The sequence below is a fragment of the Perognathus longimembris genome, chromosome 28, assembly GCF_023159225.1.
Source record: "Perognathus longimembris pacificus isolate PPM17 chromosome 28, ASM2315922v1, whole genome shotgun sequence".
In the NCBI taxonomy this organism is placed as follows: domain Eukaryota; kingdom Metazoa; phylum Chordata; class Mammalia; order Rodentia; family Heteromyidae; genus Perognathus; species Perognathus longimembris.
The window spans coordinates 99,921,150-99,938,870 of record NC_063188.1 but is presented as its reverse complement, the minus strand read 5'-3'; the positions used below and the strand labels follow the sequence as shown (position 1 = coordinate 99,938,870).

The 17,721-nt window shown below is 41.2% G+C and overlaps 1 protein-coding gene across 1 annotated transcript in view; it reads left to right on the top strand.

Annotated features, from left to right (window-relative positions):
• The window catches only part of Phex (phosphate regulating endopeptidase homolog X-linked), a 217,686-nt gene that overhangs the window by 145,608 nt on the left and 54,357 nt on the right, over nt 1–17,721 (top strand). The window contains exons 14-15 of the mRNA XM_048335888.1: nt 5,861–5,964; nt 15,107–15,165. Of these exons, the coding sequence (XP_048191845.1) occupies nt 5,861–5,964; nt 15,107–15,165 (163 nt within the window). The remainder of the gene's footprint in view (nt 1–5,860; nt 5,965–15,106; nt 15,166–17,721) is intronic.

The following is a 17,721-nucleotide window of genomic DNA, read 5'->3' as shown; positions in this document are numbered from 1 at the left end:
TGTTGAGCATTTCCTCATATGTTTCTTTGCCATTTTTATATCTTCTCTTGTGAAGTCTCTCTTTAGCTCTTTTGCCCATTTCCTAATAGGTTTATTGGGCTTGGAGGGGCTTAGTTTTTTGAGTTCTCTGTAGATGACCGATATCAGGCCTTTGTCTGTTGCTGTGCTGGTAAATATCCTTTCCCATATCGTTGGCTGTCTTTCTATTTTGGTGGCTATGTCCTTAGCTGTGCAGAAACTTTTTAATTTGTAGTAGTCCCATTTGTCGAGTCTTTCTCCTATTTGTTGTGCCCCTGGGACTCTATTCAGGAAGTTCCTTCCTGTGCCTATAAGTTCTAGTGTCTTTCCTACTCTGTCCTTCAGTAGTTTCAAGGATTCAGGTCTGATGTTGAGGTCCTTGATCCATTTTGAGTTGATCTTGGTGCATGGTGATAGGCTTGGGTCTACTTTGAGTTTTCTGCATATGGCTGCCCAGTTCTCCCAGCACCAGTAGTTGAAGAGGCTATGTTTATTCCATTGTATATCTTTAGCTCCTTTGTCGAATATCAGTTGGCTGTAAGAGTGCGGTTTTATTTCTGGGTCTTCAGTTCTAATCCATTGGTCTTCCGATCTGTTTTTATACCAATACCATGCTGTTTTTGTTATGATGGCCTTGTAGTAGATCTTGAAGTCAGGTATTGTGATACCTCCTGCATTGCTTTTTTTGCCTAGAATTGCTTTGGCTATTCTAGGTTTTTTGCTGTTCCATATGAATTGATGGATTGGTTTCTCTATTTCAGTGAAGAATGTGGCTGGGATTTTGATAGGTATTGCATTGAATTTGTATAACAATTTGGGCAATATGGCCATTTTCACTATATTGATTCTGCCTACCCATGAGCATGGGAGGTCTTTCCATCTCCTTGTGTCTTCTTTGATTTCCCTTATTAGATTTTTGTAGTTTTCATTGAATAGGTCCGTCACGTCCTTGGTTAAGTTGATCCCTAGGTACTTTATTCTTTTTTTGGCTACTGTAAATGGAATTGTTTCCATAATTTCCTTTTCTGTTTGTCTATTGCTGGTGTACAGAAAAGCTGCTGACTTTTGTGGGTTGATTTTGTATCCTGCTACTTTGCCAAATTGGTTTATTAGGTGTAGGAGTTTGGGTACTGAGTTTTTTGGGTCCTTCAGATACAAGATCATGTTGTCTGCGAATAGGGATAACTTGATTTCTTCCTTGCCGATGTGGATCCCTTTGATGTCCTCCTCTTGCCTTATTGCTATGGCTAGGGATTCCAGCACTATGTTGAACAGAAGTGGGGAGAGTGGGCATCCTTGTCTTGTTCCTGATTTTAGGGGGAATGATTTAAGTTTCTCTCCATTTAATATGATATTAGCAGTTGGTCTGTTGTATATGGCTTTTATTGTTTTGAGGAATGTTCCATCTATTCCTGTTCTCTCCAAAGCTTTTAATAGGTATGGATGTTGTATTTTGTCAAAGGCTTTTTGGGCATCGACTGAGATAACAATGTGATTCTTGATTTTAGTTCTGTTTATGTGGTGAATTACGTTGATTGATTTACGGATGTTGAACCATCCTTGTGACTGAGGGATGAAGCCTACTTGGTCATGATGTATGATATTCTTGATCAGTTTCTGGATCCTATTAGCTAATATTTTATTGAGGAGCTTTGCATCTGTGTTCATTAGTGATATTGGTCTGTAGTTCTCTTTTTTTGTTGGGTCTTTGCCTGGTTTGGGAATTAGTATGATATTAGCTTCGTAGAATGAGTTTGGGATTTCTCCCTCCATTTCTATTTCGCGGAAGAGTTTGAGGAGTATTGGAATTAGCTCCTCACTAAAGGTTTTGTAGAATTCGTTGGTGAATCCATCTGGGCCTGGGCTTTTCTTAGTAGGGAGGTTCTTGATTACCTCCTGTATCTCACCGTAAGTTATTGGTTTATTTAGCTGATTTATTTCTTCTTGGTTCAGTTTGGGCAGTTTGTACTTCTCTAAGAATTGATCCATTTCTGTAGAATTATTGTTTTTTGCTGAGTAGAGGTTTTGGAAATAGCTCCTTATGATTGTTTGAATATCGTGTGTACTTGTTGTAATTTTTCCTGTGGAGTCCCTGATTTTACGAATATGAGTCTCTTCTCTTCTTTTTTTTGTAAGTCTTGCAAGGGGTCTGTCAATTTTGTTTATTTTCTCAAAGAACCAGCTTTTAGTCTTATTTATTTGTTGAATGGTCTTTCTATTTTCAATCAGATTTATCTCTTCTTTAATCTTTGTGGTCTCTCCCCTCCTAGTCGTTTTAGATTCTGTCATTTCTTGTTTCTCCAGTTGTTTTAGTTTCATCGTGAGGGTATTCACCTGCTCTGCTTCCATTCTTTTAATGTGGGTGCTGAGTGCAATGATCTTGCCCCTCAGTACTGCCTTAGCTGTGTCCCATAGGTTTCTTTGTGATGTGTTTTCTTTGTCATTGTGGCTTATGAATTCGTTGATTTCATCTTTAATTTGATCTGTGGCCCAAGTGTTGGATAGCAGCGTGGGGTTTAGCCTCCAAGAGTGTGTATAGGCTCTGTGGTATCCTTTGTTGTTGAGGGTTACCTTTAATCCACTGTGATCAGATATAATACATGGGATGACGTCAATACTTTTGTATTTGCTGAGGTTCTTTGTGTGGGCTATGACGTGGTCTATTTTGGAATATGATCCATGGGCTGCTGAAAAGAAGGTGTATTGGGTCTCTGTGGGGTGAAAGGTTCTATATAGGTCTGTTAGATCCATTTGGGAAATGGTGTTATTTAGGTCCTCAGCTCCCTTACTAATCCTCTGGGTGTTGGATCTGTCTCTTGGAGAGAGAGGAGTATTAAAGTCACCCACTATGATTGTGTTTGCGTCTATCTTGCTCTGTAATTCTTTGAGAATTTGCTTGACATATGTCGGGCCTCTTTTGTTTGGTGAGTATACATTTATCACCGTGATTTCTTGATTCTGTATTTTTCCTTGTATTAATATGTAGTGTCCTTCTTTGTCTTTTTGAGTGGACTTTAAAGAGAAGTCCAGCTTGTCTGAGATTAGGATGGCTACACCTGCCGTTTTGGTGGATGCATTTGCTTGGTAGATCTTGCTCCATCCTTTCACTCGAAGCCTGTTTTTGTCCCTTGCTGTAAGGTGGGTCTCTTGTAGACAGCAGATGTCAACTTTTTGTTTGCGAATCCATTCTGCCAGTCTGCTCCTCTTTATCGGGGAGTTTAAACCATTTATATTTAAAGAGATCAAGGATAAGGGTGTTTTTTCTCCTTCCATTTTCTTGGTGGGCTGTTTTTTCTTCTTTTTTTTTTTTTTTCTTCTTGTCTTTAGTGAGCTTGTGTTTCTGCTGGACTTTGGCTATTGAAGTTTCTTTCTGATTCTGTCTGTGTGTCTTTTACGATCTCTGTTGGGTGGGGTTCCCCTCTTAATATTCGCTGTAGGGCTGGTTTTTTATTCACATACTCCTTTAGCTCCTCTTTGGTGTGGAAAGATCTGGTTCTCCCTTCGAATGTGAACTCCAATTTCGCTGGATATTTGATCCGAGGTTGTAAATTGTTATTCTGGAGTACTTGGATGGTGTTCTTCCACTCGCTTCGAGCTTGGTAAGTTTGTGTGGATAAGTCGGATGTTATTCGAATCCTCTTCCCATTGAAAAAAGTTTCCTTCTTTGCTTTGGCTGAATTCAGAATTTGCTCTTTAATCTTGAGGTCTGTAGTCTTGAATATTATGTGCCTTGGGGTGGCTTTCCTGGGGTCTGGCCTGCCAGGTGTCCTATAGGCTTCGGTTACCTGGATGGGGTCCCCTGTGAGATTGGGGAAGTTTTCTGCAATAACTTTATTGAGAACATGATTAAGCCCTCTGCTCTGGTATTCGGCTCCTTCTTCTATTCCAATTATGCGCAGATTATATCTCTTGTCTTTGTCCATTAGTTCCTGGATTAGTCTTCCCTGAAGCTTCACCTTTTCTTGGAGTGTGGTCATTTTCTGGTTGTTGTCAGCTGCTTCATCGTCCAGGCGAGATATTCTGGATTCTATATGGTCTACTCTTTGTGTCATGGTTTCAATTGCGGAGTTTATGGATGTCAGTGAGCTATTTATGGTTGTCATATCAGCTCTGATCGTGGAGATTTCTTCCTTTAAAGAGTTGTATTTTAAATCTATTTTTTCATGCATTTCAATTCTTAGGATGTGGAGATTTTCTTTAAAGGCAGCTTGCATTGTATCCATTTTTGCTTCCATTTCTTTAAAGCAGGTTTGCATTGTATCCAGTTTTGCTTCCATTTCTTTCTTGGCTTCCTGGGTGTCCTTCCAGATTTCCGCTCTAAATTCCTGGAATTGTTTTCTGATTTCATTTCTGACGCTTTCGATCATTCCTGTTAACATGGCCTCATTTGCTTTTTTAGTCTCCATCTCCTCTTCAGTCGTGCTGCTTTTTGGAGCTGGCGAGTTGGCTTGCCCTTTGATGAACTGAGTTATGTTTCTTTGTGATTTGCGCATCTGGAGATCTGGATGGCTTCTCAGGTTTGGTTTGTAGCTCCTCCCTCCCTCCTGTGTAGACGTGTCTACGGCAGCAGGTGCTGCCGCTGTGTCCCCGCCCACCAGTGCAGGGTACACCTACCAGAGCGGGCGCTGTCGCCGGGGGCCCCGCCGTCCTGTGCGCTGTGCGTCCAGTGCAACAGGCACTTCGGCGGGATATGCCTCCCAGAGCAAGTCCTGGGTTGTTGGGTTGTGCTTGCGCCCTCCCACGAGTCCGTTGGGGGGGGGCGGTATGTGTGGGGCCCAGTGGGATCGACTGTCCGGGTGTGGCTTGGCACCTTCAGACCTCACCTCCGCTGTGAGGAGGGGGGACGTGATCAGGCTCAGGTGACCCTGCTGGGCTGGTATTGCCCACCAGCGCCTGTGGTTTTAGTTGTAAGAGTCTGCGAGGTCCAGGCGCCTCAGGTGGGGTTTGCACAACCGCCTATCTCCCGGCCCCTGTTGGGAAGGGGGCGGGGCCGGTTCTGCCAGTTCAGGAACCTGTGGGGTGTTGGTGCTGCTGGGCCCTTCCCCTGCTAAACTGACTTCCCAGCGCCTGATGGGAGCTTCCCCGCCTGATTTGGGGGTTCTTTGTTCCCTCAGGGGTGGGGGAGGGGGGAGGGGAGGGCACTCACTTTTGCTGCTTTGTGTGTGTGTCCCGCGCAGCCGTTGGCCCTCCAGGGGTTGGCTAAGTGTCGTGGTGGCTTCCCTGGTTCCCGATTTCTGCCGCGCTGGGTTCCCTTGTCCAAACCCGGTGTGGACCCGAACTTCTCGTTGCTGTCGGTGTGTGTCTTGGTCCGCACCCTGCCTTGAGTCCGTGGGGTCTCCCCCTATATGAATTCTGCGCTCCTGGCAGCCTGTCTGCTGATCGCCGGGTTCCCCTTTCCCAGCCTGGCCCTGTTTGGGCCCGGGTCGGCTGGTGGGGGGAGGGCGCCCCGGTGAATCTCCGGCTCCGTGTAGGTTTTCGGTTCTTCTTTTTTGCTCCTTTTTGTTTTCCTGCATTTCTCCACTGCTTCTGGATGCTGGTTTTGCTGGGTTCTTGATGGGGTGTTGGGTGTTGGGGTTCCCAGCTCACTATGCCGTTGGAGCGAGTCGGGGTGCCTCCCTATTCTATCGGCGCCATCTTTCTTCCTTCTATATTAATTTTTTGAGCTTTTTATGTTAAAAGGAAATCACTGAGATTAAATTTCATGGCTTTGTGAAGCCTGCTTTAGCTAGTCATGACTGAGAGATGAGGAGAAGCCACAACTTCTCTTCTGGGTTAAAGTCTATTTTTAGGGGTATCTTTCATTTTCACTTAGAACAATGATGTTGTGGTTTCTTTTATTTAGATCAAATTTTCAGAATCGGACTACTTTGGCAACGTCCTGCAAACCCGAAAGTATTTAGCACAGTCTGATTTCTTCTGGCTAAGAAAAGCTGTTCCCAAAACAGAGTAAGTATTAAAGAAAAGAGTGAAATCGATAAAGACATCTGGAGGGGTAGATTCTCTTTAGATTCTCTTTGTAATTTTTCTCAAGTCAGAGTATCTGACTTATCCGTTATTTTGGTTTTAACAAAACCTCTAGCATGTTTTGCCAATTCTTATTTCTGATATTGTGTGATTTAGATCCTCCATGTAATTACAGGCCCCCATTCATGGAATGGGGGAAGAAAGAAAGCTCTTTAGAATGTAAAAGAAATTGAAGTTAGTTCTAGACCTACTTATGAATACATATATAGAAGAAAATTTCCTAGATTTTCATACTCAGGTGGGAACTTGAAAAATCTTTTTATTTTATTTTATTTTTTTATTTTTGGCCAGTCCTGGGCCGTGAACTCAGGGCCTGAGCACTGTCCCTGGCTTCTTTTTGCTCAAGGCTAGCACTCTGCCACTTGAGTCACAGCGCCACTTCTGGCCATTTTCCATACATGTGGTGCTGGGGAATTGAACCCAGGGCTTCAAGTATATGAGGCAAGTGCTCTTGCCACTAGGCTATATCCCCAGCCCTTGAAAAATCTTTTTAAAAAGCAGAAATACTTGAGAAATAAGTATGGAGAGACATGGGGAAGAAATTATATACTTGGTAAGTAATTAAAAGATATTTGTTGAGGTGATGCATGTCAAAAAACCCTGCTATCAAGATTTTTCACCCAGTAGCAACTATAATTTGACTTCTTTTTTCCCCATCTGCCTATAGGACCTATTAAGTAGAACAGTTTCCTTCAAAACGTTTGGATTCAGTGCCTGCCAGCCATAGGTTTCTTCCCCTAGCAAAATGTTGTTTATTGATTATGATGATGATGATGATGATGATGATGATGATCATGATTATGATGGTGGTGGTGGTGGTGGTGGTGGCAGCTAACCATTATTATGTGTTTACAATACACCAGAAAGGGCTTTACAATTTTCAGTTCATTTTATCCTCATTTCAACTCAGGGAGCCTATGTACTGTTATCCTCATTTTTAAATGATTAAAAGGCTTATAATTGAGAAATTGTTCAGCTCAGGTTTAGATTACTTCTGTTTTGCCTGCTGGTGCTCTTGGCTCCTGGGACCAGACTCTCTTCTGCTGTGGCCTACTTCTCCATTGCTTTCATTCTCTGTTCTCCACATTGAATAATTTCTATTGATCTGTCTTCCACTCCAGAATTTCCATTTGTTTTATAGTTTCTGGTTCTCAACTGTGATTCTTTGTCATTAATTGTTTAACTATAGGTTAGTTCTTTGAAGTAACTTACAATGGCTACCTTCAAACCTTTGCCAAATCTAGTATCGGGGTTCATTCAGAGTTAATTCCTATGTATTGATTCTGCTACCCTTTTTCTTTATATAACATAAGTGTTAGTTATTGAAAATGGTATGTTAACTAAATGTTGTAGCAACTCTGGAGTGTGATTTTATTTTTTGGAGGCTTTTAAAAAGTGATTTTCCTGGAATTATTTGCAGAAGGGGCCTCCCTCAGTGTGTGGCTGTTTTTCCTACTGTTAAGTTCTTATTTGTATTTTTTTAAAGCTCACTTCTGATGATGTTTCCTATGTATGAACAGCTTAGTGGTCAACCAGTGATTAGGGAAGAGCTTGTGCTCAAACATTGGAGCCTATAGGGCTTCTCCTTTTTCCAGTTGCCTTGGATTTCACCTCCCAATGGGCTCTCTCTGTTCTTCCCTTCACATGGATCTAGTTTCCTATTCAACTAGGGACGTGCAAAGTGTTTACTTAGCCCTCATATTGTGGCCTTTACTGTTTCTGTGTTCTTTTCCTTTCCTCCTCCTCTTCCCTTCTTTTCTCATTCTTTTCCTTCCTACCTCCTTCCCTCTCTTCCTTTCTCTTTTTTCCCTTTCCTTTCCTTTTTCTCTTGTCCCTTCTCCCTCTCTACTCCTCTCCTCTCTAGCTCCTTTCGTCTCTCTCTTTCCCTTTCCCACCTTTTCTTTGGTTTCTCTCTCTCTCTCTTACTCCACTCCCCTCGCTCTTCTCTATCTCTCCCTCTTATCTTTTCCTCCCTCTCTTCCTCCCTCCCTCCCTCTCTTCCTCCCTCCCTCTCTTCCTACCTCTCTCTCTTCCTCCCTCCCTTAGTCCCTCCCTCCCTTGTCTTTCTCTCTTTCTTTCTCTCTTACATTCTTTCCCTCTTTCTCCCTCTACTCTCCCCTCCATCTCTCTCCCTCCTTTCTTCTCTCTCTCTCTCTCTTTCCCTTTCCCCCTTTCTTTTCTTTGGTTTCCTTCTCTCTCTCCCTTCCTCCCCTCCATCTCTCCCTTCCTCCCCTCCATCCCTTCCTCCCTTCCTCTTCTCTATTCTTCCTTCCTTTTCTTCCTTCTCTTCCTTCTCTCTCTTTCTTTCTTTCTTTCTTTCTTTCTTTCTTTCTTTCTTTCTTTCTTTCCCTCCCTCCCTCCTTCCCTCCCTCCCTCCCTCCTTCCCTCCCTCCCTCCCTTCCTTTCTTCCTTTTCTCTATTCTTCCTTCCTTTTCTTCCTTCTCTTCCTTCTCTCTCTTTCTTTCTTTCTTTCTTTCTTTCTTTCTTTCTTTCTTTCTTTCCCTCCCTCCCTCCCTCCCTCCCTCCCTCCCTCCCTCCCTCCCTCCCTCCCTCCCTCCCTTCCTTTCTTCCTTTTCTCTCACCAGGTTGGCCATTGTTAACTAACAAAGCTACAGATTCACTCCCTGCCCCAAGAGAGTTCATCCTCCATGACAGTAAAGATGCTTACTTTGCAGCTACTCTATCCTGGTAACAGTAAATTTGTACTGTAAGGGGAAGACAGAAGCAGTTCCAGGCAAGAAGGCCACAAAATCTTGCTCTACTTATGCTCAAGCTGTGGCTAAAGTTTTCTTAATTTATTCTTTGCTTTGATTAATTCTTTCAATCTTATGGTGATTGCTTTTTGACAAGTTTCCTGCTTGATTGATGTGGAAAGGAATTGTCCCCCTTGTCATACCATCATATTTGGAAGCCTAATTTCAGTGGTCTATTTTTTAGCCTTGGCTGGTATCCTGGTCTCTAGAACTTTAGACTGTTTTTTTAAGATAATATCCTGGTCTCTTGTTACCATCCTTTTCAACTCTCTACTGTGTCCTGGATTCTAGAAACTATAGGTCTCTTACCTGCCCTTGGCTTAAACTGGAGTCACTGCATTTCCCTTTTATGCTTCCACTTTGCCATTTCTGCCCTCTGCCTTTCAAACCTAAGAGATGCACCTATAAAGTTTCCTAGAAGTTAGTAGTGACTTAAGGAATAGGCCCAAAGCTGAATCAGCTCCCTCCTATCCCTGACTTCAGTCAAAAGCACAAAGGAAGAAGGCAAATGCTTTAGATCTTCTTTGTTAATGATAGTTAATGATCTAAAGCCATCTGCTCCACAGTCCTCAGGTCTCCACCCTCATTGCATTATCTCAGTCTGCCTAACCCATTTCATTCCCAATCTAAATTATTCAGTTGAGATTTTTACATTTTGGGTTCTAAAATCTGATGATTCAAATCTGAGGACTTTAGAAAATGATTTTTTCAATATCTGTATTACCATCAACATATAGTTGAATTGTCACTATCTTCTAAATTATCATGTCCTTTATCTAGAGCTTCTCCTTCTCCATAGTAGAGATGTTGCCTGTTTAATTCTTCAATATTCAAGTTTTAAAAAAAAATTCATTTTGATGTGTAGCAGGGCTTGGGTTGCTAATTGAAAAACCCCTAAATGAACATTATCCCAAGATGCTGAAGGGCTGTCAGATTCTAATGATCTTGACTATTGTTAATATTTTATTCATGCCTTGGAAAAAATGCTGAGTGACTTTAGGGGCTTAGGCAAATTATTTCATTCCTTTAGTTATTTTTTTCTGTCAGTAGAAAACAAAGAGTCATTCCTGGTGAGAGATTGGTTCTAGAATATCCTGCAGAAATCTGAGGATGCTCAAGTTTCTTATAGAAAATGATGTGCTATTTGCATATAACCTATGCATGTATCCTGGTTTAAGTTCAATTATCTCTACATTGATTATAATATTTAATACAGTGAAAATGCTATGTAAATTCTTGACACAATTTATTGTTTAGGGAATAACGAAAAGGAGAAGTCTGTGCGTGTAGAGTATAGGTTCCTTATTTTTCTGACTTGTGGATATGGAATGTGTGAATGCAGAGAGCAGATTCTACCTTTTTCACAAACATTAAATTGGTTAACCTTTGGAAAAAAATTCTTCAAGAATGAAAGTCAGTGTAATACTTGTAATTTTTCTTTTCTCAGACTGTCTAATCCAGAGAAAACAACATGAAGAAATTTAAGATGCTGTTTCCACGGCAAAGTATTAGGACTGTTTTTTTTTCTTTCCTTTTTAGGAACTGACTGTTTTTTTTAGGCATGGTAGCACATTTTAGCTTCATAATATCCATGAGCTTTAATTGACATCTTTTAGACCTGAAAATTCTCATGGGAATTGAGTGGTAAGGATTCTGAACTAGCTCCTTTTTACTAGTTTATTTGGAACCACACACTGTGATTATCTTTCCAAAAAAGCCCTGAAATACATTTTTTTTGTTTCTTTGTGGGGCTAGGAGATAAATACCTCTATCTTCCATTCTCATGGAATCCATTTTAGCAGTGCTGATGTGCATTAAGTAGTTTCTAAGGCAATGGGAAATGTCAGCAAGAATGAAATTAATTGGGTGGTCATCCCTAAAGGTATAGTTTTAGGGATTGGCTTTCAGAATTGTCACTTCATCAAATTTGCTTAAAATAGAGGATTTGCTTAACTGCTTGGCTTGAGTCAAAAGTAATTTCTTTCCCTCGGGATCCTTTCCTTTGACAGAAATGCTTTTAAGCCAGCCTCCCTGTTAAGTCACCCTTATTCTACTGTGACCAAACAGGTCTGCCTTCTTTTTCTCTATCTTTTAACAATATGTAAAGAATATTCACATGTCGATACAAATTATAGTCCTGCACAGAAGTTTTTTGTTTGATGGCATTATGTATAGCACAGAATGTAAGTGATGTGATCTGCAGGATATTAGTAAGAAGGCAATAGATAACTTGATGTTTTTTCCAATCCAAATTCCCTAGACTTTCTTTAGGAGTTGATAAGTAAAATGTGAAATGTAGCCTGATCTATATCTATTTTATGTAGTCTGAGGAAATCAGAGCATCCTTGCATTTCCTTCAGATTATTGTATTTTGGCATCACATTCCTTTTATCAGTTCCAATTTCTAGTGTAATTTGATCCTCAAATATTTTGAGATTGGACATTTATATAAGACTGCTCTATATCTTCTCTATTAAATCCTTCTCCAGCTTTCTGGAACAACACAAAGACATAGTGAGAAGAATTTAAAGCACCTGAAGAATACTCTTTATCAAAGTATATGTATAAGTAAGAAATTTATTTGAACAGTTTGATCTGCTTTGGTCACACCATTGGGACAATAGTCTTACTTCATAAGGGACTTGAAATGTCACCCTTCTGTACAACACCTTAGTAATAACAATAAAAGTATATTAAAAAGGTTGACTTAGACCAGTAAAAGTAGTTAACGGTGGTAGGGACAATGCAGAACTAGGGACTGCATATTCCACTTATGGGAATTTCAGTTCAGTAATTTTTCAAACCATTGTTCTGGGAAAAGAAAACAACTTTCTGGAAGAATTCAACCTAGAAGGTCAGACAGTCTGTGGTCAGCCAACTTTTCAGTATTCCAGTTATCTGTTGTTGCCTGGCCAGCCATCTCTAAATTTAGACGGTTAAAACAACAATAATTATTTTTCTCTCATGGTTGGGGTGGGAGGAGTCACTAGGCACAGTTGTGCAATTGTTTTTCACTCAAGACTTGTGCTCTACCATTTGATTCACAGTTCTACTTATGACTTTCAGGTGGTTAATTGGAGCTAAGAATTTCATATACTTTACTGCCTGGGCTGGCTTCTAATTGTGATCCTCAGATCTCAGCCTCCTATTAATTAAATAGTTTGAGCCACCAGCACAGTCAGTTGTATGGCTATTACTATTATATCTTTAGTAGTTGTACAAAGGAGTTGCCATTAGTGGTATGGTTCTTGCTCATGTCTCTCATGTAGTTACAGTCAGACAGTGGCCAGGCTGGGTCCTGTGGAAAATTCCTCTTATGTGTGGATTGGTAGATGCTGCTGGCTGGTAGTCTCTCTATAGCTTGGGCTTTTGAACAATGTGTTAATTGGTGACGAAACTTTGAAAACAAATTTCCTGAGAAAAAGGAAGGGAAACAGGAGGAAGTGTGTGCTTCCAGGCACCAGGCTGGGCAGGTATCTCCCTTAATTACCTAGCGTTGGAAATCATTCCACTGTATTTTATTCTTTAGAAGTCAAATGCTAAGGGAAGCTCATCCATCCATAATCAAGAGGAAAGGACTTTCAACTCTCTCTCTCTCTCTCTCTCTCTCTCTCTCTCTCTCTCTCTCTCCCCTCCCTCCCTCCCTCTCCCTCTCCTCCCAGTCATGGGGATTTAAGTTAGATCCTGGGCACTGTCCTTGAGGTTTTTTCACTCAAAGTTAGTGCTCTCCCACTTTGAGCCACAGCCTAACTTCTGGATTTTTGGTGTTTAATTGGCGTTAAGGGTCTCACTGACTTCCCTGCTTGGGCTAGTTTTGAACTTTGGTTTTTGAATCTCAGCTTCCTGAGAATCTAGGATTACAGGTGTGAGCCACCAACACCCAGCTTAACTCCATTTCTTAATGGGCAGAAGGTAAAAAAAATATTTCACAAGCACATTGTAATGATTACAGGTAGGCTCACATCAGAGAACAGTAAAGCTAAATATATAATAAACTTGGTAGAATAAATGAGCTGTACAAAATGTTTGCCAGCTGGATTGGCATGGGCCCTGAACAAACAGAAAAAAATAATAGCACTGACAACTGGTAAGATCTGCTGGTACAGCTTACTTTTAACATCAGCTCTGGGGATAATCAAGTCACCAACTGGGTCTTGGAGTCAATAGGAGCTCTAGTGGGGTGAGGGTGGAGTTCAGGGACGGGAAGGTCATATGTCTGAGCTATGGTGTTTTAGTGATCCTGTTGAAGCTTTCATAGTCCCATTGGGCTTGAGTTTCAGCCACTGGTTGATTTCCTTTGTCTTTATTTGTCTATTAGTGTTAGAAACATGTTCACTTGCTGGCTTTTTTGTTTGTGTTCTGGTACTGGGGCTTGGAACTCCAACTGCACATGATTCAAGACTGGTTCTCTACCACTTGAGCCACACCTCTACATTTGGCTTTTTGCTGTTTAATTGGAAATAAGACTCTCACAGACTTTTCTGTGAAAACCATGATCCTTATATCTTGGCCCCTTGAGTAACTTAGCAGTATAGGCATGAGCCACTGGTGCCTGGCTGCTTTTTTGTTTTTTATTTCAAAAGTGTTCAAATTTTGTACTTAAAGGGTATTATCTAATAATTAATAACAATCTTTAATTGTTAAGTATAAGGGGTTATAATTCCGTAGTCAGCTTATCAGTACAATGCTTCTTGATAAAGTCACCTCTTCTTTTATTCTCTATTTTCTCCCTCCTGATCCCCACCCACAAGTTACAAAGTTTGTTTTTCACATAGTGTCTATTGAATACAATGAATTCATGTGCTTACTCTTCCTGCCTTCATTCCTGTGCTGCCCACCTCAGTAAAAAATGTTTCCACTACCTGGTATTTATTTTTAACAAACACTAGTTGTTTAAAAAGCCTAATATGATATATAGAAGCCAAAATCATGTATATGAGTAAGAGAATACCATACTACTAAGGTTTTGGACGTTTTTCTTTTGTTTTTTCTTTTCTTTTCTTCTTTTTTTTTTGGTCAGTCTTGGGGTTTGAACTCAGGGTGTGGGCACTGTCCCTATAATCTTTTGCTCAAGGCTAGCACTCTACCACTTTGAGCCTCAGTTCCACTTCCAGTTTTCTGGTGGATAATTGGAGCTAACAGTTCATGGGGACTTTTCAGCTTGAGCAGGTTTGAGCAGTGATCCTCAGATCTCAGCCTCCTGAGTAGCTAGGATTATAAGCATGAGCCACCAGTGCCCAGTGGTTTTTGAAACTTTTAAATGACTATATTCTAAAGTTTTGAAAACTGTTTTGGCTAAAGGGAAGAGATTTATGAAGGATAGGAAGAGAGGGGATAATTCCTTGGAATACATATCATCATTTGTGTATATTATGGTTGAATCCAATGTTATGTAGAAGCCAAGTTACCTGGATTCTTTCCTCTTAACCTACAAATGCTAGACTCTGGGTATAGTTTCCAATTGCAACAGTAACAAATAACCACAATCATAACAAAACAATAAGCATTTCTCCCAGTTCTACAGTTTAGGAATCTGCAATGGCTTGGCTGGTTTCTTAGCTTTGGGTTTCAGAAGACTTAAATCAAGATGTCAGCTGGCTGTACTTTTATCAAGAGCCCCTGAAAATCTTCTCTTTCTACATTCACTGAGATTATGTTGGCTGTGCCCCCTTCCTTATGGTTGATCTCAGCTTCCTGCATAGATAGAATGACAGTCTTGTACCACCATACCCAGCTATTAAGTAAGATAGGATTTTATGAAATTTTTCCCTGGGGTAGCCTTCAACTGTGATTCTCTGAATCTCTGCCTCCTGAAATTCTATTACAGGAATGAACTGCTTCACCTGGCTAAGGTTTTTTTTTTAACCACTTAAATTAATAAACTTTGTTCGAGAGCAGGCAGACTCTCTGGGTAGGATGAAGCTTTATTCATTTCACTTTAACTTCCTTAAATAGATAGATTAGGGGCGATGCAGCCACAAATATGTAATTGTCTTATGGATTCATCTAACAGTCTGGAACACAGTTTGTAGCAGTTCCTATCTAGAATTTCTCACTAAAGCTTTTCCAGAAGTACTTATGGCTGAATTTTTCTGTTAAGTTATTGACAATGAATAACAAAACAGGTTTAATTTAGGGTAAGATTGTTCATTGGACGGAGTCAGAGCTCTAGTAGAGGCAAGAATTCCCCTTCATGTCAGTGTTAGTATTGTATTGGTGGCTACTAGATCCAATCACATTATGTTTGCCTTTGCTTTCTACCTACCTGGATCGTGGTGTTCATCCTGTGGCATTTGTTTCTTGTCCTGCAGGTGGTTCACCAATCCGACAACTGTCAATGCCTTTTACAGTGCATCCACTAACCAGATCCGTGAGTACCAGCTTCATAGCTTGTTTACCTGCCACCAAATGGAAGGAATTCTTCCATTTTTGTGATGAAGGGTATGTTATTCCTTATCTCCCCGCAAAACTGACAGGGCATATTGATGAAAGTTGTTTGTCTCCCTCTCCTTAGGCTCAATTTTCCTTACTCCTTTCATCTTATTAGTATTTTATTTTATTATATATATTTTTGGTACCATTCCTGGGTTTGAACTCAGGGTGTAGGTACTCTCTCTGAGCTTTTTTGCTCAAGGCTAGTGCTCAGCTCTTCTGGCTTTTTGGGTGGTTAATTGGAGATTAGAGTCTCATGGACTTTCCTGCCCGGGCTGGCTTCAAACAGCAATCCTCAGATCTCAGCCTCCCGAGTAGCTAGGATTACAGACGTGAGCCACTGATGCCCAGAGCCTCCTCTTATTCTCCCATCTTTCCCACCATGCTGGCCTCCTTCCTTTCTTAGAGCATGACATTCCAAGCCATTTGCACTTGGAAAATTCCCCAAGGGCTCTGCATGCATAGCTCATTCCCATTGCCTTCAATCTTTACTTCAAACACACCTTGTCAGGCTGGGAATATGGCCTAGTGGTAAAGTGCTCGCCTTTGTATACATGAAGCCCTGGGTTCGATTCCCCAGCACCACATACATAGAAAAAAGCCAGAAGTGGCGCTGTGGCTCAAGAGGTTGAGTGCTAGCCTTGAGCAAAGAGAAGCCAGGAACAGTGCTCAGGCCCTGAGTCCGTGCCCCAGGACTGGCAACAAAAACAAAACAAATAAACAAACACACCTTGTCAAGTGAGGCATCCACCTTCCCTTTGTCCAGTCAGCTAGCTAGCCAGAGGCCTTCCAAGTTGGCGCATGTCCAGACATGACTCCCTAGAGAGAGAGCTTAGCTGGATGGATGTGCCTGCTCACTCCTCTAGTCACCCTCGTGTGGCCACTACTGGAAATGGAAATCTCTGCTAGACTGGTCTATGAGAGCTAGGAACAGAAGGAAAATAAGCAGATGGTGCTAATTTTTGATTTTGACATTAATTACTATAACCAAGTAAGTTGTTAAATATTTTGAATGTCACTCCTCACTAGATAAATATTCATTACCAAGAAAATACTGTTGCTTTCTTAAGGACCTGAGCTCCAAGTTGAGAAGTAAGCTGCATATGTTACTTGAGAACTTATGTTATTTGAGGTATTCATTATAATGAAAATTTATGCTACTTATTTAAGTATATTAGAATAAACACTTAGAATATTCTATTGGGTGATAGAATGTTGTTTAGTTTATTCACTTATTTTTTTTCCAGTCCTGAGGCTTGAACCCAGGGGCTGAGCACTGTCCCTGGCTTCTTTTTGCTCAAGGCTAGCACTCCACCTCTTGAGCCACAGCACCACTTCTGGCTTTTTTCTATGTATGTGGTGCTGAGGAATTGAACCCAGGGTTTCATGCATGCTAGGCAAGCACTCTACCACTAAGCCACATTCCCAGCCTTCATTTTTAAAGAAAATATATTATTATGTAATATTGGGTACATGTAAAACTTGCTATAACATGCTGGCATCTGTTAGGTTATAAAGTATATAAGAAAGCACAACATCAATGTGTGCCTAGGTATCTCTCACTTGTTGAAGATCAAGAAGCAGAAAATCACCAGGTATTATTACATCTGCCCAAATTCCCAATCCAATTTCTTCTTCACTACAGAAGTAACCACTATGTTGGGTTTTATATTTATCTTTATTTATTTATGTATTTTTATGCTTGTATTGGGACTTGAACAGGGCCTGAGTGCTATCCTTAAGCTTTTGGGCTCAAGGCTAGCACCCTACCACTTGAGCCGCAGCTCCGCTTTGGAATTTTTAGTGGTTAATAGAAGATAAGAGTCTTGTACAACTCATGGGGGGAAAGGGAAAGGCGGAGGGGGAGGGGGAAATGAGGGAGGAGGTAACAAACAGTACAAGAAATGTATCCAGTATCTAACATATGAAACTGTAACTTCTTTGTATATCATTTTGACAATAAATAAGACAAAAGAGGGGAAAAAAAAGTCTTGCAGATTTCTCTGCTTGGGTTGGCTTTGAACTGTGATTCCCAAATCTCAGCCTCCTCAGTAGCTAGGATTATAGACTTGACCCATGGGTGGCTAGCTTTGTTTGTTTATTTATTTATTTTGTGATTGTGGGGCTTGAACTCTGGGCCTGGGTGCTGTCCCTGAGTCTCTTTGTGCTAAAGGATAGTGCTACCATTTTTTTTGTTGTTGTTGTTTTTTTTTTTTTTGGACAGTCGTGGCCCTTGGACTCAGGGCCTGAGCACTGTCCCTGGCTTCTTCCCGCTCAAGGCTAGCACTCTGCCACCTGAGCCACAGCGCCCCTTCTGGCCATGTTCCATATATGTGGTGCTGGGGAATCGAACCGACAGCTTCATGTGTAGGAGGCAAGCATTCTTGCCACTAGGCCATATTCCCAGCCCCAGTGCTACCGGTTTTTTGAGTGGGGAAATAAGAGTCTCATGGGGGGCTAGGAATGTGGTAGAGTGCTAATGCATGAAGCCCTG